The sequence below is a fragment of the Pelodiscus sinensis genome, chromosome 17, assembly GCF_052426305.1.
Source record: "Pelodiscus sinensis isolate ZL-2025 chromosome 17, ASM5242630v1, whole genome shotgun sequence".
NCBI lineage: Eukaryota > Metazoa > Chordata > Testudines > Trionychidae > Pelodiscus > Pelodiscus sinensis.
Window position 1 is genome coordinate 29,143,409 of NC_143068.1, and position 20,908 is coordinate 29,164,316.

A 20,908-nucleotide genomic window follows, 5' to 3' on the forward strand; every position below is an offset into this window, starting at 1 on the left:
ATTGATGTTCTACAAAATCCACATATTCTTGTGAGGTACAGAAGCTAGTGGGCAATTGTGTATATATATTTAGGAAAGATTTAAAAAACAAACAAACCAGCACCACCATCCACAAGATTCTCAGAACCATTTTGTAAATATGCACTGCCCTCTACTGTTTGTAGCATGTCTAAGTTTTCACCATCAGTATTTTAATGTACATTTTAAAAAATAAGACAACGTGGTTATGCTGGCATTTCAATTTAAAAAGCACACAATTGCTTTTATAGTCTTGTGTAGAGAGAAGGGGGTTGAAAAAATGTCTGCCTATTTGGGGTTAATGAAGGGCAGTGCATGATCCAAAAATTTCTGCTTTAAGATGAGTAGTAGTACATTGCGTTTTCCCAAATGAAAAATGTGGAAGGAGAGAGACAAGTTTTCAAAAACCTTGTTCCATTCAAGAGCTACCTTAAAATCATTCCATCACCACAGGACAAAGAAAGAGAGAGGGAGTTTTTTCAGACTTCAGGGATATTGGGAAAATGAAAATCATTCACTTCTGCTAAAATATAGCTGAATTAAACCATGCAAACCCCTTTGAGCAAGTCCTCTTCCTTTTATGTCTCCCATTATGTGCTTATTTTCCAATATATTTTGTTGAAAACGAGAAGAAGGCTCAAAATGGATGACAGAAAAACACAATATATATGATAGGATACCAACATCTATTAAAAGAAAGTGAAACTGATTTGCTTCAGAATCATAGCAATCCAGAGAAGGATTACCAATACAAAGTGAACAGAACATCCACATGTACAAAGCTACCCAGTTATGCGACCACCACGTACTGACATTCTAAAATCTTTCACGGTGACCCACCACGTAGCAGTCCAGAATCTCCCAACAAAATGGTTTTGGAATAAAAGTTCTACCCGTCACTGATGCATCTGACCTACTCACTAGGCCTGACTGTTAGTTACATTACACCTTTCACACCACTGTGGCATCATAAAGTAGCCTTAAAATGGATGTAAATGTCATTTCCACCCACTTTGGGGCTCTAGAACAGCCTACGGGAGCCTCACTCGAGGTGGTAATTATGTCCCCACATCCCCTCTGATGAAGGAAAGTTTTTATTCCCATTTTACAGATGGAGGCACAGAGGGGTGATGGCTTAGATCCTGCAAACCTTTACCTAACTTTGCACACATGAATAAGACCCATCAAAGCATCATAATCAAGGGGTAGCCTCCCTCAATAAGGCAGCCCCAGTTAAGGTAGGGTGCTACCACAATATAAATATTCATTGCTGCTAAGCAATTTGCATCATAGTTTGGGTCACTATTTGTGCATCTCCAATTTTTCAATAGCTTTTTGAATTTTTATAAAGAAAGATACAGTATTGGGATGTGGAACTGCAGTCTGTCTGCTAGCTCCTAATTAGTCTCCTGTGTCCTGCAGGGGCTAAGGATGAATCTCCAAGAAATCCTCCAGCACACAACATGAAACATCCCTCGCTACATCCTTCTCTGCAGAGAATTTCTGTCTGCTAGTCTGTCACCACTTACAGTAGCAATGGTCTTGAGGGGTAAATTTCAGAAGTATGGGGGAAGGGATGACTCCTGTGGGCACAAATGAGGAGTCTCCCAATAGCAACACATGGGGTGAGGTCTTTTCTAGTAGCCTGAACATTTATGTACTGAAAGACTGTTAGGAGACAGATGAATATTCGCATAAGCCCAGAGGAAGATAAAAGGTGAACTAGCCAATCAAGAGAAAGAAGCCACAGGCATTTTCCCAACAGGTGAAGTCACTCACATCTTACAAGACGTCCCACACCCACTAGATGGGCAATTATATAGAAAAAAAGAGAAACAAAGCTCAGCTGTCGCAGTTCAGCCCAAAGCAATGGGCCCTAGTAGCTTTAAATAGGACTGAGCTGACAACCTAGCTTCTTTAGGATGGTCTTGGATCTTAGAAACATTCTACAGGCTGAGAATTAGTGGCTGGTTAGTTATATTCTTATTTGGCCATTAATATTCTGCTGAGTAGATTTAGAAGGTGGTATTTGTGCTCTGTCTAAAGTCCCCCTTTGGAATAGGCCTGCTAATGAATAGGGTGTCTAGCCTTAGCTGTCAATGGCCCAGAGTTAAGTGTTTTGGGAGAAGATGATGTGGTAACTCAGTCTATGCTCCTGAACTGCAGATAGTGGTGTGTCTTGGCTAGTAGTGATTTTGACTTGTGAAATGTTATTGAAATCTTAATCGGTTCTCTAGGAATTCAGTTTCTATGAAAGCTCCTTATTTAAGACTCCCTGGCAGACTCAATATTTGATTTCAACAGAGGTGAATGTGTGTGTGTGTAAAGAAGAGGTAGCTGGCTGTGTTTTATGACCAGGTGGGTGTGAACTGGAGGGTCTTACACTTGTCCTAGTGTAAAATCAAAGTCTAGCTCCCAGGACTCAAATAGTGCTGGAATTGCAGAACTAGCCCAGAGTGAAATCTGGTATGTAGGTTAAAGCAGACTTCAGGTACTCTTAGCTGCTCTGCTAATCCCCCTCAATCTCCTAGATTCTCGCTGCTTTATCTGGGTTTCTCTTCTACCAATGGGCCTGTTCTCAAACCAATGGTTTGGTGTATGAAGCACAAATATACTTTTTCTAGCATAGGCTTTTCAGGGCCTTTCTCTCCACCACTTTGGCTTGTCTTGCTATAGAAAGAAATTCTAGCTACCCTGCTAAATACAGCGTTTTCTCTGCCTGCCTTTCTGTAGAAGAGGTGTGGCTGAGCAGGGTCTATTGATAGACAGCCGCAGCTGCTCAATGAGAAGTGAGTGCCCATGAAATACTGGACTCTTAGTAATGGTGATTTCAGTCTTGTGAGACTTGTATCTCACAGGCAATCCCAGAATAAGCTTTTCCAGACAGTCTCCCATGTGCTGAAACTGTCTTCTCCAGGGTTTTTTCTAGGCTTGCTAGGACTCCATGTCACCTCTGTCATTGGTCTCTTGGTGCTATTAGCAAGGTACTAATTGCAGTCCCCATTCTGTACTATGTGCTAATTGCTGATTAATTCTCCTCAGGCTTCCAAAGGGGTGTACCATGCAATAAAGTGATCAAGGTGATGGCTGGCCACATCTTGACAGTAAATGTCTTTATAATGCAAAGTCTCTTGTTTTTAAAAAATCAATTTTTATCTTAATATATGATTGTTTACTGTATTGAGAGCTATCCACTTACACTACAAGACCCCACTAATAGCCAACAGGGGGTCAATACTTGCTTGTTGTGAGTTAGTGACTTGAAAGCTGACAGGTTTTCTGAGGTATGCTTCTATTAAAAGAGGCTCTCTCGATGACTGCTGTTTGCCAAGTATATGGAGATCCCTACTTCTGAATAATTTGCTTACCTTTTGCAGAGTCACTCTTGGCTCTCACCTGTGTGAGGGAAGATTTAGGCCCAGTGCTGCCTTTTGCTGGCAAAAACGGAAGTGGCGGTCGCTTTGCAGAACTGCTCACGCATTTGGAATATTAATTCAGTTGGAGTAGGGGAGGAGGCCTGGAAAATTAACACTTTCTTTAGTTTCACTAGTTCTGTATCAAAAGAAGACTGAAGGCCGCTAACTGTGACCACCATTACCTGTGACTTAAGGAAACCCATGTAGGAAAGCAGGCCTCAACATTTTGGGTTACTTCTGTGGTGGCTCTGCTGGAGGTGTGGGGTGTTCTGTGAAATGAGATGGGTAGGAATGAAGGCACAAGCTGCTAATCGAGCTCCTGGCCACAGAGTGCCATACTAATGCTTGCACGTGATGGAAAGAGAAGCCTACTCATAGAATATGCAACTGTAGGCTTTCCTTGAAATAAAAGGAATAGCACACAGGAATTAAATTCTTTTTATACTTTTGTTAAAGACCAGGGAACAACTGAGGTTCACCGCTCAGGTCAGACTGAAAACTGAGAGGCCTTATCCAAGTGCATTGACTAGGTCTTGCCTTGGTTTAGAAGAAAAGCAACAATACTTAGGCTTCTTGGCAGCTTGAAAAGCAAGGGAGAAACTGCTGGTCTTTTCCCTTTTTCCTCAACCCCTGCTAGTGTCTGGAGGGAAGGAAAAAGCAGCAGCAGGGCATAGAAAATCCAGATCTGTTTTGACTGCAGTTCAGGAACATGCTTGGCTTTGTTGAGACCATGAGCTTTCCAGAACGTGTAGCAGGATGAGTTGTGGGGATGAGAATGCAGCTGGCAGTTGGAGTGCTGCCTGACATCGGGAAATACAGCTGGTCACTGAGGGAGTGTCTTGTGTATTTTTTTTTCCCCTCTTAGTGCTGAGACATGGAGGCCAGCTTTCTCCCAGACGAGCGTGGGTCTGGGCCAAGGCATTTTCAGCTGTCAAAGGCCGACATGCGGAGTGAGGAGAAAAGACTGAGGACTTTCCAGCAGTGGCCAGAGAGCTCACCCGTCTCTGCCACAGACCTGGCTAAAGCTGGCTTTTTCTTCTTGGGTCCTGATGACAGAGTGCAGTGCTTCTGCTGTGGTGGTATCTTGTGGAGCTGGGAGGCTGAGGATGAGCCCATGCGAGAGCACGGGAAATTTTTCCCTACCTGTAAGTTCATCTGTGGTGAAGACCTTGGCAACCAGCGGATGATCCCCTTTAAGAAAATCTTGGACTATGTGGATGGACAGATCCTCAGCCTCCTGCAGAGGATGGATGTGGAAGACACAGCCCTCCCCAGTCAACCAGAATACCCGGAGATGGAAACAGAAGCAGTGCGACTAACTACTTTTGAGAACTGGCCACCGTACACAGATCTGTATCCTGAGCATCTGGCCAGAGCTGGCTTCTTCTATACAGGTAGGCTTGGCAGGATTAGCCACTTTTTTTGGTAAGTGTTGATACACGTTAATTTCACTGCACATGCACAAAATGATGATATTTCCTTTGGTAAATCAAAGGGCAAAATAGTTGCTTAAAACTGATCACTTTGGTTTTAAGGACGTTTTGCTTTGTGTGTGGACATGTGAAGCTGACAACTTAAGTTTTTAACATTTTGAATCTCAACATCTACCGTTTCTAAACGATTCTCCCCCGGCCACCCCATGAGATATGGTTGATGGAAAAATTAAATCCTCAATGTTCAATGTTTTGAGTTGAGCCTCTCCTTTGCGTTAACAGTTTGATTGCACCCTCCAAATCCTGACACATTGCACAATACTTGCCCTTCCCACTTCATGTCTTCAGGGCGGGGGAGAAGGATGTGAGATGAGTTGGGGAGGGCGGGGGGAGGCGAGGAAGCTTCTGGAGCAGAAATCAGTGTGGCTGCACTGGCTGTTGCCACCTAGCCTGCAGATCAGTGTCTCGCAAGGTGAGTTGGGAATGGAGGTCTCAGGATCTCCTCAAGCCCTGTCTGTGGGGCTGGCAATGGCACTCAACCCCACCCTCAAGTATTCCTCCATGCCCCTCCCTTCTTGGCCCGTGCTACCAGTGAGTTAGGGCTCCAGCCTGCCCCCACTGCTACCCCAGGGCTCCCTAGATGCCTCCAGCCCCCCTGCTGCCAGGGTGGAGTGCAACAGCCAGATCTCCAGCCCTGGGGCAGAGCTCAGCAGTTGCCCGGTCCATGGCAGGGGCCGGAGCTGTGCAGCCAGGGTTGGGGCCAGAGCTCTGCGGCTGGGGACAGAGCTCCCTTACTGTTGCTGGGGCTGGAGCTCCATGGCGGCTGCTGCTGAGGCCAAAACTCACCGCTGTGCTTCCTGTCCCCCTCCCCCACTGCCAACACAGGGTTTCTGGTGCTCCCCACCATCCTCCTGCCCTGCCACCAGACCTCCCTGTTCCTTGACTCTCCGGTCCAGGAACATCTGTGGTCCATGACGGACCAGGGAGTCCCAGTTAAGGAAGGTACAACCTGTACTGCATCAGAGCTGGGCATAGAGGAGCGCTCTAAACACTGATGAAGGCTCTCTCCAAGTTCAGCCCAGACTTGTAATGGAAACTCTCTCCCCTGAAGAGCTTACTTCAAATTTAAGACCAGGAGTAATGAGGAGTATGACAGACCAATGAAGATCATGGGAACAGTGAGAGGCCATGACTGTAGACTTGCTGTGCGCACCCTTTGCGATTGTTTCTTCCACACACCTTTAGTATCTGGTTTAAATGTGAAGTCTAACCAGAGTCATGACATGCAAACAGTTCAGGTAGAATATACAGCTGGTCCCCGAGTTATGAACGGTTGATGTAGGACCATTCGTACTTATGACCAAACCTCGCATTAAGCAGTCGTAAAGGCGGTCCCCGAGTTACGAACGCGACCTGCGCTTACGAACAGCACGGTTGCAATGTAACTCAATGGGGTCTGACTTAGGAACAGTTTGAGTTACGGCCAACTGTTTGGTCCTGTTTGTAATTTGGGGACTGGTTGTAATATGGAGGGGACAGGGTGGAGTTATTTTATATTTTTTCATTTAAGACCCTTAGCTGTCTGTAGGTGTCCCCTCTTCTGAAGATTGGGACTCTGTTGATCCCAGCTAATGTCATGCTTTTCAATAGAGAACTCTCGCTTGGAAAGCTAGATAGAGCCCAATGGCCCATAATTCTGAATCATGAACAGAAATCTAATGAGTTTGGAGCTTTTCCTCTGTGGAATCCCTTTAAAATCTGCTCAGTTAGTAAATTGAGTTAATGCTAAAACTTTAAATTTTACTTTGTCTTTTAATGCTATTCCTGTCTCCTACATACAGGCATTACCAGTGGAAGGACTCATGCTTTTCTGGCAGAATTGTGTGAGCTTCCCCCCACGCAATCTGTTCCTAATAGCCACAAGCTACAGCTGCACATGGTTGGAGATGTCTAAAATTCCTTGGCTTGCTCTGAGACAGTTTATTGAATCTGTCTACACATGCAAGCGTTGCATTTCTATCTCCGTGCCTCCCTCACCCTGTGTTGAACCTGTAGTTCTGTAGAGGTTGATCCAGTGAACTGCTATTCTGATTTATAGAACACTAGCACTGGAAGGGACCTTGAAAGGGCATCAAGTCCAGTCACCTGCCCTCGTGGCAGGACCAAGCACCATCTAGATCAGGGCTACTCAATCCACGGCCTGTTTGTTTACAGCCCGTGGCGTGGTTTGGGTTTACCTGGGGCTCAGCATGTGGCCCGTGGATGGGATCCTTTCAACGTGGCCTCCACTGGGAACACGCTCCACAATGGCAAGGCATCTCCCAGGCGGGGTGAGCACTGAAAGTCGCAAGTGGATGGGCTGGCTGGAACAGATCGGTATAAGGTGTCGGGGTTTCTAGCCCGCAGGAAGGAAGTGCACTGTGACATTGTGGGAAGTATTCTGTATTCATGCCTGTCAGTGTGAGAGAAGCTATTTGCATATATATTTGCATGTCTATACAACCACACTCAAGTTGCAGTCTTTGGCATGTACTGTGAGTATCATTCTGGCCCCCAGGGCTTCCAAAGTTGAGTAGCCCTGATCTAGATCATCCCTGCAAGATGTCTGTCCAACCTGCTCTTAAATATCTCCAGAGATGGAGATTCCACAACCTCCCTGGGCAATTTATTCCAGTGTTTGCCCACCCTGACAGTTGAGAAATTTTTCCTAATGTCCAGCCTCAACCTCCCTTGCTGCAGTTTAAACCCATTGCTTCTTGTCCTATCCTCAGAGGCCAAGGAGAACAATTTTTCTCCCTCCTCTTTGTAACACTCTTTTAGCAGTTTTCAGGTATCTATGATGTCCCCTCTGTCGTCTTTTCTAGACTAAACAGGCCCAGTTCTTTCAGTCTTCCCTCATAAGTCATGTTTTCTAGGCCTTGAATAATTGGTGGTGGTCTTCTTTGCATAGCATCGATAAAATCCCTAGAACTGGGATATGTTGTTCCCTTCTATAGTGTAACTATATGAACAGTACTTGTGTTACCCCACCCCCAACATGAATATAGCTTAAATGATTTTCCTTCATTTTCGTAAAGGCTTTGCCGTATACTTCACAAGAAATGGTGTGAGGAGGTACATCTTATAATTGGTCCTGGACTGAGCAACCTGTGGTGAAATTTCCTGTGTACTAGCTCAACCGATATTTCCTCTAACTTTTTTTCCATCTATGGATTTTTTTCATCCACATGCACAACAATTTTCTGTGCACCCAGGCATGTGCAAATGCACACCACCCATAGAAAACAAAATGCTAGTAGTGGGCACTTTGCTAATCAGCTGGGTGGTATGTGAATCTCTCCTGAGTGGCTCCACAAGTTCACAGCTTGCAGGGAACACTGCTCGTAACTAATTTCAGAAAAGCTGGGGTGGGCGTGGGGGGGGAATTACTGGTATACTGATTGGCCCGTGTACAGTGCCGTCCAAGAACTGCATGCCCATATTACACCTCCCAGCAGATCCCTTTCCCCAGGGACAGAAGTAGGCAGTGTTCCCATATTGCCAATTTTTGCCAATTTTAACAAGCTAATATATGGAGTGGAGTAACTTGAGTAGGATCATAGAGCAAGCTAGAACTCAGAATAGTCCTGAGCACCAGTCCTGTGCTCTTTCCCCTAGAGCAGGGATGGGGAACCTAAGGGCAGGATGCAGCCCCTGGTTTGCCTGAATAAAAGCCCCTAAGGCTTGGGGCTCCTCCCCCCCCCCCCAGCATTGGAGATCCTGCACTGGTGTTCCATGCTCTTCCCCCCCCCCCCCCCCATGCCCTGCTGTTCCTGTGTGGGGCTAGAGCACATAATCTACTAGCCTGGGGATCCCCCTCCCCCCAGGCTCTGGTGTTTGAGGGGAATTGTCTGTCTTTTTTTTTTCAGTCGGGGGGGGGGGGGCATATCGGTGAGAGTCTGGCTCTTTCTGTGGGTCAGTGGCCCCCAGCCCAAAAAAGGCTTCCTGCACAAGAGTCTGCCTTAATAAAATGGGGGTGAGAGAGCAATTTCTATCCCAAAGCTCGCTGTGACAGCAAGGCTATCTGGATGATGCCCTGCATTCATTACATGACTGTTAGCTGAAAGGACTGGTTAGCTCCCGTGCATATGTATTGCCTGAGAGTCTTACCAAAATCACATGAATTGGGTTTTGCTGTAGCTCCGGTTAAAAAATAAATAAATAAACTCTACCTTGACTGTAAATAGGGCTGGGAATACACATACCTGTTTCAGTTGAGCTGAAATGCCTTGCGATATTTTTTTTCCATGTTTGGGCTCTAAGTTACTTTAATTAAAAAAAAAAAAAAGACAAAAGAACAGCCAGTTCAGGAAACCAGAATGAGCCAGAAAGGAGAGGTTGCAGCTAGAATCCTTTTGTCAGATTTGCTTTGGAATTTTTTCTACCTGCAGACCAGCTGTTGAAAACATAATACTGAGAATGGGGATCCATCAGGAAAACAATCCAACAGCATGGCAAATCCAGAGGTCACTGGGCTGGTTAATTCCAGAGCGTCGCCAGTCTAGCTGATCCAAAGAGTTCCCTTGTTTTAGAGCATTCAAAGATTCTGAAAGCCCAGATTTGGACCAGCTGTATTGAAAATCTTTAAAGGGTCCTATGTCTGCAGGTGGATAGACCTTCCAGTAATTCTTAGTGGGGTCCACATGTAACTTGCTGACTGGGAAGGTACAGCTTCCTAGATAGCATGCCTGCTACAGTGCATGGTTTTGAATAAAGCTAACGGTCAACCCACTGAATTTTTATTTCTTCCCTGGACTGGATGGCTTGGGACCTCTATAATGAGGACTGCTATTGCTAGGGAGTATGGTGAGCACCTCTTTCACTGGCCTTCAAGTTGGTGGTCTCCTGTGGGGTAGCACTTGGCTGGCTGAAGAAACGGAGTGTGTGCAGTGGGAGTGGCCCTATGGCATACTTGGGAGCCCACAAAGGGGATGTACAGAGAATCCATTGACCCAACACTGGAACCCTAATAACAGAGTTCTAGCTGGCTTGCCTACATTGCACTAATTTGGAATTGGTGCTCTGACCTGACTCCCTGTCTCTGAACAGGGACAGAGGCATCATGGGATGTGTTGTATGGTATCCAGTTATGGTAACCAGTAAATATCATGCACTTCCACCAGCTCTCCTCATAGTGGCATCAAATTGCCCCTGGGTTAGTATAACTAGCTGCTCATACCTGACATCTGGTTGTCTCTTAATGCACTTTTCAGGTCAAGGAGACACTGTGAGGTGTTTTTACTGTGATGGCAGCTTGAGGAACTGGGAGCTTGGAGATGACCCCTGGAGGGAACATGCCAAATGGTTTCCAAGGTAACTTACAATATACTAATACTCACTCTGGCTGGCCTACAAATCATTAGTCCATGTTTTACTGAATGAGCCTTGCTACACAGACACACCTCCTATCCCAGGTGAGGTTTAATTAGATAATGCTACATAGTAATCTGTTATCCGTTCAAATACAGCCAGATCACTGTCTGATAAGTGCTGCTATCTGGTAAGCCTACATGAAAGGCTATAAGCCACCAGATTGCTATTTCCACCATAAATTTTAAGAAACACCAGCTTGTAGTCAAAGCAGGAACAACAGTGAGTTTCAGTCTCTTGGTAATTCCTGAGACCTATCCCAGCAGATCCCAATTTAACAAGCTGTGTTAGTGTTGCAGTCTTCTCTCCCCCCACTCAGGAGGAGGAGGAGGTGGTGATGGTGGTGTTTTTTTGATACCCTTATGTTAGATCTGAGAGGTCCCAACCAAATGGAGAGACACAGGGCTTGGCCTTACATAAACACACAGCATGTGTGTCTACAAATCTAATGTTTTTTTTTTTTCCCAACCAAAACCAAGCCTGACCTGCAAAGCTCAGAACTCTGCTTCTGTAGTTTTGCCTATGGTGAATCAATCTCTACCATTGATTCCTAAAGATTTTAACACTGCCCTTGTCTCTTACTGGTATTGGAGCAGCACGTGCTTTCCGCTGGGATTGGCCTTCCTGTGTAAATAGTAGGATATTGTCAGGGACGTCTTTTGGATTTATAGGGCCATACACAGTACTATTAAGCTGACGGCAGCGGAGAGGAGAGGGGTTGAGGTTTTTTAAGAGATGTAACTTTTTTATATAATCTTCAACACTAATAAAATTTTAAATTTGTTTTACTGTGCTAGTCTACAGGGCCTTATTTTTAAAGTGACAATCTGACCGCAAATAGCAAATGCTTGCTAAATGGCTTCATGACCACTTGAGTAGCTTTCACAGGGTCCGTGTTCTGTTCGTAACAGGCTTTCTCACTTTTAAGTTACTAGATCCCCTCCATTGGAAGCAGAGCCACAGAACAGGGCTAGGAAGAGGCAGGTGGGACATTGGGGCACCACTAGGTCTTAGACTTTTGGGTGCCTGATGCAGGCGCATAGCCTGCCTATGGGCAAGGACAGCCCTGGGTATTGTACACTTAGTCCTGGCATGGAGGCTCTTAGACAAGAGGCCACTAGACCCATTTCCCCTGTGCTCCAGGTATCTGAGAAGCTCTTTGGCCGAAGCCAATCACAAACGTCTAGAATGTGGTCTGATCTGACTTTCTCCATAGCAGGAGCCTCAAATCACCATCCTTTCTATTTGGAACAGGAAGGGTTTTGCCCAACAGGGAGGGACTGCCTACCGTGGCAAAGATGCCATTTATGCTTTGTACAAATATGTTGCTAGATACAAGCTACATCATTGGGGAGCCTGGTTAGCATCCTCGTGATGTCGAATTCCACACCAGTTCCACTGTCCCTCACCGTGTATTTGTCTTTCTCCACAGATGTGAGTTTCTGCTGCAGTCAAGGGGCAGAGAATTTGTGAGCCGCGTTCAGGATGCCTACTACAACTCTCCGGTAGTCAGTGAATTTTATGCCTCTTTTGGTGCAGTGGAGGGGGAAGTTTAAGGAGTTCCTTCCCTTGTGTGATTGTTTTGTCTTATGATGTTTTCAGGGTGCCTCCTGGCAACAGGCTGAACAAGATCCCCCTGCACCTCAAGGTTTGTGTGGAGATGCATGTTTTATTTTTGTGTTGGGGTTTTTATGAAAGTGCTGTGGCTTTACTCTGGCCTTCTGCATAGTCTAGTGTTTGCAGGCTGAACCCCTTTCTGAGATGCTTGCATTTTTGATGTGTGAAACCGCTTCCAGAGTTCTTACGGAAACTTCCCCTGGGACCTGAAACAAAGGTGACCTTTGCTGGTAGAAGTGCCCACTAAAGCGGCATGAGACTTTTCAGCCAAACTTATTTTGCCAAAAAATACAGATCCAGGTTGGTCAAAACATCTAGCAAATGTGTTTAAACCAAGACCATTTGGTAAATTCAGGGGCAGGAACCTCTCTCACTTGGAAGGAAAAAAAAATTGGAACATTTAATTATGATACTTGTGTTAATGTTTTGATTTTTTTTATTATTATTATTCCAGTTACTTAAATTTGATGAAATTTTGTTTTCCTACAAAACATTTCATATTGCCCCAAACTATTCTTAACTTGTCAGAATGGCCAGTGAACTAGAATCAGTTAAGGCTTGTTACCTAAGCAACCAAATGACTAAGCCCAATTATACAGACACCAGATACCTAGTTAGCATTCAGAATCTTGGGTGCTCAACTCCATTTCTTCAGGCTCCTATTGCCTGTGTCCTCAGCACCTGCAATTAACACTTAAAAGTAGATCTGCCAATAGGAGAGCTTGCCAGTGGTGGTTCTGTGCCTTTTGAGGTTGATTGAGGAGGGGGGAGAGTTCTTAAAGCCAGCTGTTTCTGGAAATGGTGCTTGTGGCTAGATCCTCAATACAGACCTTTGGAAGTTGGGGATATAAATTTACTGCGTTTCTAAGCTTTGAGTAAGGGAAGAAAGCTACCTTTTTACAGGCTTTGGGAGTAGTGGTAGCAGCATGTAAATGTGAGATTAGGTTAGAACAGGCTCTTTCTGGGGATTTTTCCACTGATTGTCTCAGTCATACAGTAATTCCTCATTTAACACTATAGATATGTTTCAGAAAAAGATCGTGTTAAGTGAAAACGTGTTATGCGGAGTCAATTTTTCCCATTGAAAATAATGGAAAAGGTGGAGGGTTGCATTTCAAGTGGTGATGTCTCTTGGGACTGGGACATAAGGTTGGGGGAGAAAAGGGACTGGGTTACAGCAGGGAGGGGAGGTGTTTGGCTCTGGGAAAGGGAAGGGGAGAACGGGGGAGGGGAGGCTAGGTTGGGAGTATGCCCCTGTGGCGGGTCTGTCGGGATCTGCACTGCATCCGGCGGGGGGGGGGGGGGTGTCAGTGGGGAAGGGCGCAGCGAGCGCTGAACCCTCCGCCACTTTGCAGGGAAGTGGGGGAAGCCCCACGCAGCCACTGGCTACAGGCCGGCTGGGGAAACCCAGCCATCGGCCTGCAAGCTGGGGCGGAGGAGAAGGGGCAGAAGGGGGAGTCAGTGGGGAACGGCGAGTCCGGCGAGGGGGAGTCAGCGGGGAATGGTGCAGCGAACCCTCTGTCACTTTGCAGAGAGGCAGGGGAAGCCCTGGGCAGCTGCCAGCAACGGGCCGGCTGAGGAAATCGTGTTATTCCGGGGATGGTCGTGTAATTCAAAAAAAATGTTCCTAAAAAAAAAAAAAAAATCATGCTATTGTGAAAATGTGTTAAATGAGGAATTACTGTATGCTTTGCCATGGGTGCGCTAAGCAGACAGGATTTTCTATAGGCCTGTCTTTGTGACACCTGGTTTCTGTGGAGAAGAAAACGAAGGCAGGTGGTGGGTGAGGCCAGAAAGAAGCGTATCCGAAGCTCACGCTTGGGAAGGAAAAGGGACCAAATTCAGGCTGTTCCACACCCTCTGCAGGAGTTGAGACCTTGAATAAGAGATTCCCGGGTTTCTCCATGAATCTGAAATGATGTAACTCTACAGTGAGGGGTGATTTCCCCAGCCCATGTGAACATACATACATTCACCATGTGAGGACTAGAACACACACATCAGAGGCATGGGTATGAGATGCTGAGTACCAACCCATCTGAAACAGGTGGGTATGTACTTAGCACAGCCCAGCTGTGTCTGCTGCTATCCATGCTACTGCAGCTGGACTATCACTTACACTTGCAGTCGCTTTCCTTGAGCTGTGACAAGGATATGTACTCAAGCCGGGGAATTGCAGCCCTGCCTTGTAGAGCAAACAGTTTCCATATCAGCATGTAGCAGGCAATGGAATACCCACCACTGTGGTACTTGATCTTAACTGTCAGTCTTGTTTTAAACTAACTTTGAGGTACCTCCAGGGCATTCTAATGCAGCACTCGTGACTTTTCATTCTACCTTTTCGCATGTGTTCTTTCAAACTGTTATGAAGATGTGGCGTGAAACTGGACTTCTTTAGCTAAGCTAAATATGAAACAAGTGCTTTAAATTGTGTAGTCAGCTTTCTGAGGGGGAAGGGATAGCTCAGTGGTTTGAGCATTGGCCTGCTAAACCCAGGGTTGAGAGTTCAATCCTTCTAGAGGCCATTTAGGGATTTGGTGCAAAAATTTGTCAGGAATGGTACTTGGTCCTGCTGTGAAGGCAGGGGACTGGACTCAATGACCTTTCAAGGTCCCTTCCAGTTCTAGGAGATAGGCAATATGTATTTATTAGGGAAGCTGACTGCTCTGTGGTTCCTGCTTGTCATGAAGCATTCACATTTTATTTTGCACACAATTTACTGAAAGATCAGCTCCTTTTGTTATAAAAGTATTATGCACATGCTTGTTACTCTATTTCCTTGTGATCTTCATCTGGGAGTAAAATATGCCTCAAAATGGACATGCATAAGAAGGGTTACAGGACATAGGTCACAGGGAACATCCTCTCATGTATTTAGGAAGGAGGAGACAGAACTGCAGTTCTTCTGGGAAAGCCCTCCAATTAGATAAATGTATCCAGGTATTGCCAAACTGCAGAAAGTAACCTCTTAAAGATTCAGAAAACATTAGGGACTAAACTGCTGAGTAACTGGAACAACTCCAATCCCTTTAATCTTGCACAAAATTAATGTGAGCTGCTCTTGGTAAGGATATGCCAGTGGGTTTGAAGTCTAAGAGGATACATTAAACCCTTAACTGAGAATGAAAGGCACTTGGGGACGTAACTCGTTTACAATTGTCTACGAGTGGTTCTGGGTAGGATTTAGCAGAGAAACTGAAGCCAACTGTTAAGTAGCTGCAATGTGAATTTCATACTGTTCCAACTCAAGGATGGGGCCTTCTATTAAGAGTGCAGCTGTTCAATCTGCCTGTCTCACAAGGAGGAGCTTTGGGGCACATCTACACAGCAGGGCTGAACTTGAAATAAGCTACACAACTCAAGCTATGCTAATTGCGTAACTTAAATTGAAATAGTTTATTTTGACTTTTTTGGTGCTGTCTACACAGCAGTTATTTTGAGAGAATGCCCTCTTCTCCTCTGCCCCTCCCCGACTTCCCTTACTCCTCATACAATGAAGGTTACAGGAGTTGGAGAAAGCAGTCCTCCAGCTCAGCATCGTCAGAATAACTGCTTGTGTGTAGACACGGACTGCGTTATTCCAAAATAATGCTGCTGCATAGACATAGCCTTGGAGAGCCTGCCCTTTAGGATGGGACTACTTGTTTCAGAATCACATGGAAGGCCCTTTCTTGAATGGGATGGATTGGATCATAGGGGGATATTTCCTGCTGATTTCTCCTCTTCCCCCCCGCCCCTTCCCCCCTAGCCTTTTTTTTCGGAGTCGTCTGTTTTAGTATGTGAAATGCTGTTTTTAATCAGTTTTATTAAAAAAAACAAAAAAAAGCCAGTGAAAATAGAGCTCTTGCCTAATGGCAAAAAGGAGTAACTGTCTGAAAGCTAGGAATTGTCATGCCAGAGCTGATTGTGCTAATGCAATGTCCTCTCTGATGGATTAGACCAGCTGCTTTAGACCTAGCTGATCTATAGGGACCTGCTTTTTGTTCCTTCCCACTAGCAGCATCTGAAGTATGCAGGTTAATATTCCTTCCATGCTTTTTGTAAATTCTGTTTAATGGTAATTTGAGTGAAAATTCGGTCTGAGCACCTGAGATGCTTAGGGTAAAATCCTGACTTCAGTAAAGTTAATTGCAATTCTCCTAGGGTGCAGGGCTTAACTCAAAATAAGCTATGCAAATTGAGCTATATCCATTGCGTATCTTATTTTGAAATTGGGCATCTACACAGCTCTTATTTTGAAATGGGGCACTCTTCCTTCAACTTCCCTTACTCTGACTCCTGTAACCATCATTGTACCCGTCATTGTACAAGGAGTAAGAAGTCCTCCAGCTTGACAGTATTTTGGCACTATTTCAAAATAACTGCCTGCTGTAGACACGGATTAAGTTATTTCAGATTAGCACTAGTTATTTCGCAATAGCGTTGCAGTGTAGACGTTCCCTTAGTGACTTCAATAGGGCCAGGATTTCATCCTTTATTCCAGGACTACTTGTGGGTCAGCAGCACTGGCTAGGAGAAGGAATGAGGTATTGGATATAGAAATTGTAGCATTCAAATGGCTATACATTTAAAACAAAAAATATTGGCTTATTGCTGTGATGGAAATATACATTTCAGAAGCCTTTCCTCATGAAACAGGGAGCTTCATCTTGCTTATCTAAGTCTAGAACACAAAATGGCCATTTCTCTGTGCAGAATAGTCTAATGAGCAGAGAACTTGATCAGAGTCCCTTGCTCTATCCTGCCACATAGGGTAGTGGCTACTTTTGTAGCCTGTTCACTAAATAAGGGGACCACTAAAGTGTCTCCTTGCTGTGCTTTACAGATCCTGTGGGGAATCGGGACATGTCCTCTCCTCTGGATCAGTCTTCCCTAGTGCAGGATGTCCTTCAGATGGGCTTTGACCAGAGTTTGGTGATGAGCTTGGTCCAGAGTAAACGCCTGCTGACTGGCACCTGCTACTTATCGGTGTCCGAACTGGTCTTGGATCTGCTTCAGGTAGATGGGGCGGAGAGCAGCAGTGCAGGTGAAAGAGGTATGACAGTTTAGTCCTTTGAATCTCATCCCATCTCTTCTGGTTACGGAAGTTCTAGCATTTCAGTGATGCTATCTCTTGGGTCTACTCTGTCTTTCTAGACTGGAAGGAAACCTAGTAGTGCTTCCTTGACTTCAGAGCCCTGTGATGCAGGGGAAAGTGGTTCAGTCATGGGGGGGCCTACAGAATCTGCACTCCTTGGAATATCAGTTCCCTGAGCCTGGAGCAGAGCTGCATTTCAGTATTTCTCTATTGCATCGTGGCTTGAAAGCTCTGGTGCTACATCCAGACTTAAGCATTCGCCCAGTGCTGGCATTGCAACAAATCCAGAAATAGATTCCTTTTATGTGCCTGCTGTTGAAACTGGCTGACGAAAGCCATTCCATCTGTCTGATTCAAGGAGCCGTTGAATGGAAAGGGGTTAGAAATGTGCTAGTAATGTGGCTTCTGGCTTAAGTCATGAGGATGCAGACAGTTGTCAAAGGAAGACTTCTAGGTTTAGTACCCCCTACGTAGGAAAGAACAAATTCTACTTGACAAGCCTCCTTTCTGTCCTGGTTGCTATCTTTCTGACCCAAAATAGAAATGATTGTTTTAGAGAAACCTAATCAGAATTTTATGTGGCCTTGTTTGGGGATGGACTGGATTTATGGCTCATGAACAAGCCTCTGTGGTAGGAGACTCAAAACCCAGCTTTGTCTGATTCCTGGCTGAGTTGGCAGCCTCCTAAAGAGAACCGGTCTCATTCAGCAGCATAACACTTGAACGAACATGATTTGAAATACCAGCAAGGAGCCCGCTTTTGTTTTCAGTCCTTTTTAGCATGGGAGTATCCATAGCATCTCTCTTCCTTCTGAATTTTTCTACAGAGAGCACACAGAGGCAGCCAGATGTTCCAGGGCCGAGACAAGAGGCACAGGCTGAGAGTTCAAAAGAATCAGGTGAGGTGATATCTTCCTGAGCAGGACCCCCATCAGCCTATATAGCAGGAAATAACTATGCCCATTGCCTCCTGTGTAACAGTTACATTCTGAGCAAGGGGAAATTTATTTTGCAATGTGGTAGCGCCTCCAGGCCGTGTTCAGGGAACCGAGTCTACTTTATATTGGACAAGAAACATTCAGAAGAGTACTTACCGTGGATTACCTATGTGTCACATTCACTAATTAGTTTGTCCTCTTTCCCTATTGTCCAAATCTTGTTATCCGCCGGTGGTGGGATCCTCTGAGGGGCCTTTGTGTCAAATAGCACAGGTTTGTCCTGACCATTATCACGGTCCCAGCTTTCGAGCAGTAGAGGGAAAATGATGGCTCTCAGACCAGCTCTTGAAAGGGTCTTTCCAGGCCATAGTTCAAGAAAGTGTTCCGATAACCCTACTCTAACACAACCTGGGGGTGTCTCGTCCCGCAGAGCTTCCACAGAGTACTGAGGAGCAGCTGCGCCGGTTGCAGGAGGAAAGGATGTGCAAAGTGTGCATGGACAAAGATGTGTCCATTGTCTTTGTCCCTTGTGGCCACCTGGTGGTGTGTGCGGAGTGTGCCCCTAGTCTGAGACGGTGCCCCATCTGCAGGGCAGTCATCAGGGGAAGTGTGAGGACTTTCATGTCCTGAGCCATGAGGTAAGTGCAGGTGGGGGAAGGGGGCGCATAGAATCATTTTGTTCAAATGGCTCATGGAGAATGGACTTGGATTGAAGGGTCTTGGTTGTGCTTTATTATTAATTAGCCAGGATGGGTAGGAATGGTGTCAGACCGGGGAGGGATCACTTAGCGATTCCCTGTTCTGTTCATTCCCTCTGGGGCACCTGGCACTGGCCGCTGTCAACAGACAGGACGCTGGGCTAGATGGCCCTTTGGTTTGACCTGGTGTGGCCATTCTTGTGTTTAGAAAAGCAGCGTAAGTATTTGTGGTCTGAACTTGTGCACTGACTCTGCGCACCAGTTAACCAGGGCCAGATTAACCTCTTGTGTGCCCAGTGCCAGACATACTTGTGGGCCTACATGGGGACAAGAGAGTGGGGAGGTCAGTCCCTAGAGTGAAGGCCCAGCCAGGGGTAATGGGGCATGGCAAGGCAAGGACAGCCCCGCTCAGCCCAGCCCAGTGTGAGGGCACTCATCACAAACTGCCAGTGGCCAGATGCACAGTGGCCTGCTCAGCCCTGTGCTGGTGGCATGTCCCTTCCTTCCCCTCATGGATGGGCCCAAACGACACCAACAAGCTGGCCCCATCCAACCCTACCCTTCAACTCCCTAAGGCCAGCACCCACAGACCCACTAAGCTTCCCCCCAGAAATGCACAGCATCCTGCAGCATCTCATCCCTGCCCAGGCCCACATCCCTATCTCAAATACCCAACCTCCCTAGTGCCCCCAACACACCTTCCCTGCCACTTCACAGCCCAGACCGCCTTAGAAACCCGCTCCCCCATGCCCTGCCTCCTGGCCATGCTCACTGGCCCTGGAACCTGCTTGCCTAGTAGGTTGCCTCATCACCTGCTTGCCTGGAGGGGCCCAGCCTTCTAATCCAGCCAAGCCTCCCATAACTGTCCCTCCCTCCCCCACACCTGGCTGAGACTTACCAGGCTTCTGTACCATCCCAGGCTGCTCTGCTCCGGGGAGACATAGGGCCCCACGAGTGGTAGGAAGCAGTGACTGCCCAGAGCGAGAGGTGCATGGGGGACTGGCCCCAATAAGAGGGGACAGAGGAGCCTTTGGCCAGTGAGTGGTCAGGCTGAGAGGAGCAGGTGATGGGAAGGTGAAGCCGGAAGGGTGCAGTGCAAGTGTAGCAGGCTAACATCCCTTTTGGGCCTGGCTCCCTAGCACCACCAGCACCATTGTAAACCCAGCACTACAGCTGACAACCCCCTGGCCTTGACTTTTCACTGAGTTGTAGCTCTCAGGGGGACCTGAGCTACTGGACATGCTGGAAACAGGAGCGGGGGAAAATGCCTCTCTTCTTCTCTAAACTTGGAAAGTTTTATTCTGGAAAGGGAAATTCTATTGCTTCGGCACTAGGTGAGAAGAGCACTACATTTATAGAAGCATAGAATTGGAAGGGACTTCTAGAGGTCATCAAATCCAGTCCCTGACACTCATAGCGGGACCAGATTGTTGAAGTCTGAGACCTTGTAACTTTTCACTGGTTGGGGATTGGGTAGCTGTCTAGAAATGTTTTTCTGGTATAAACCCTACACTGAAGGAAGCTACAAAGCTTCTAATCATTGTTCTGATCTGGCTTGGTCATCCAATTCCTCTTGGAGAGGGCCCTTGCAGCCAGGATGCCTTTAAGCCTAGGACTCCACGGAAGAATCAAAGTTCTTTTCTGAACAGGTCTCCAACTGCATGGGGGAAGGGAAAGGACCAGATAAGTTAAATGGAGGGTTGTATCCTCACAAAGCTCAGACTGTGAAAGCTCCTTCTGTCTTTGCAGAATTTCCCATCTCTGCCCTCCTCCACAGATGGCAGCTCCTTCTCCATCCCAGAAGGTGCTGCATGAGGATATCTCACGGGAAATGACGTTCCTAGTCTTGCTAGCAGTCTGGGTTACTGGACCTCTTCCTAGAAGTGTCCTGCAGGGCTTCTTCCCTGCCTGTGAGGACTATGGAAAAATTCATCTCAAAGTCCTCCATTAACAGGAGGAATGGTAACTTCTTTCACTCAAAAACTGATGATACTTGTCTGGAATTGTGATTTTTATTCTTAACCAACTGTTAGATCTTGGCAGAGACATAAGAACATTTGCCTGCAGAGTGTTACTTATTCATGGGTTTGGAAAAAATGATTTGCTAAGTTTGGAGATTTATATTTTACATTTTGGAATAAAAGCATTTTCTCTTACTTTTAAGACTATAGGCCCACTCTGTGGAAAAACAAAGTGCTTTTAGTGCAACATTCCATCAAGGCTGGGATCCAAGACCCTGCGTGTATCATCAGATGGTAGGGTTATGTGGTCTGCTAGCCCTCTTACTCCAGTAGCAAATTGT

The 20,908-nt window shown here is 46.1% G+C and overlaps 1 protein-coding gene across 5 annotated transcripts; it reads left to right on the forward strand.

The window, feature by feature from the left end:
• The first annotated feature begins 1,861 nt into the window (after positions 1-1,861).
• On the forward strand, positions 1,862-20,498 carry LOC102455419 (baculoviral IAP repeat-containing protein 7). 5 transcript variants are annotated; one of them, XM_075901055.2, is made up of 9 exons: positions 1,862-1,988; positions 4,300-4,828; positions 10,120-10,219; positions 11,709-11,784; positions 11,879-11,924; positions 16,719-16,928; positions 17,798-17,869; positions 18,339-18,546; positions 20,356-20,498. In XM_075901055.2, exons 2-8 carry the CDS (start codon positions 4,309-4,311, stop codon positions 18,536-18,538), a joined length of 1,224 nt encoding a protein of 407 aa, XP_075757170.2. In that variant the 5' UTR covers positions 1,862-1,988; positions 4,300-4,308; the 3' UTR covers positions 18,539-18,546; positions 20,356-20,498. The 5 variants fall into 5 exon arrangements, with proteins under 5 accessions (XP_075757170.2, XP_075757174.2, XP_075757175.2 ...); XM_075901059.2 differs by having other exon boundaries at positions 11,709-11,781; XM_075901056.2 differs by lacking the exon at positions 1,862-1,988 and adding an exon at positions 2,256-2,376.
• The last annotated feature ends 410 nt before the right edge of the window (positions 20,499-20,908 follow it).

Coding starts and splice junctions, on each gene's coding strand:
- LOC102455419 (XM_075901055.2), top strand. CDS start 4,309: ATGGAGGCCAGCTTTCTCCCAGACGAGCGTGGGTCTGGGCCAAGGCAT. Junction 10,220..11,708: donor CATGCCAAATGGTTTCCAAG/GTAACTTACAAT, acceptor CTTTCTCCACAG/ATGTGAGTTTCTGCTGCAGT. Junction 17,870..18,338: donor TGAGAGTTCAAAAGAATCAG/GTGAGGTGATAT, acceptor CTCGTCCCGCAG/AGCTTCCACAGAGTACTGAG.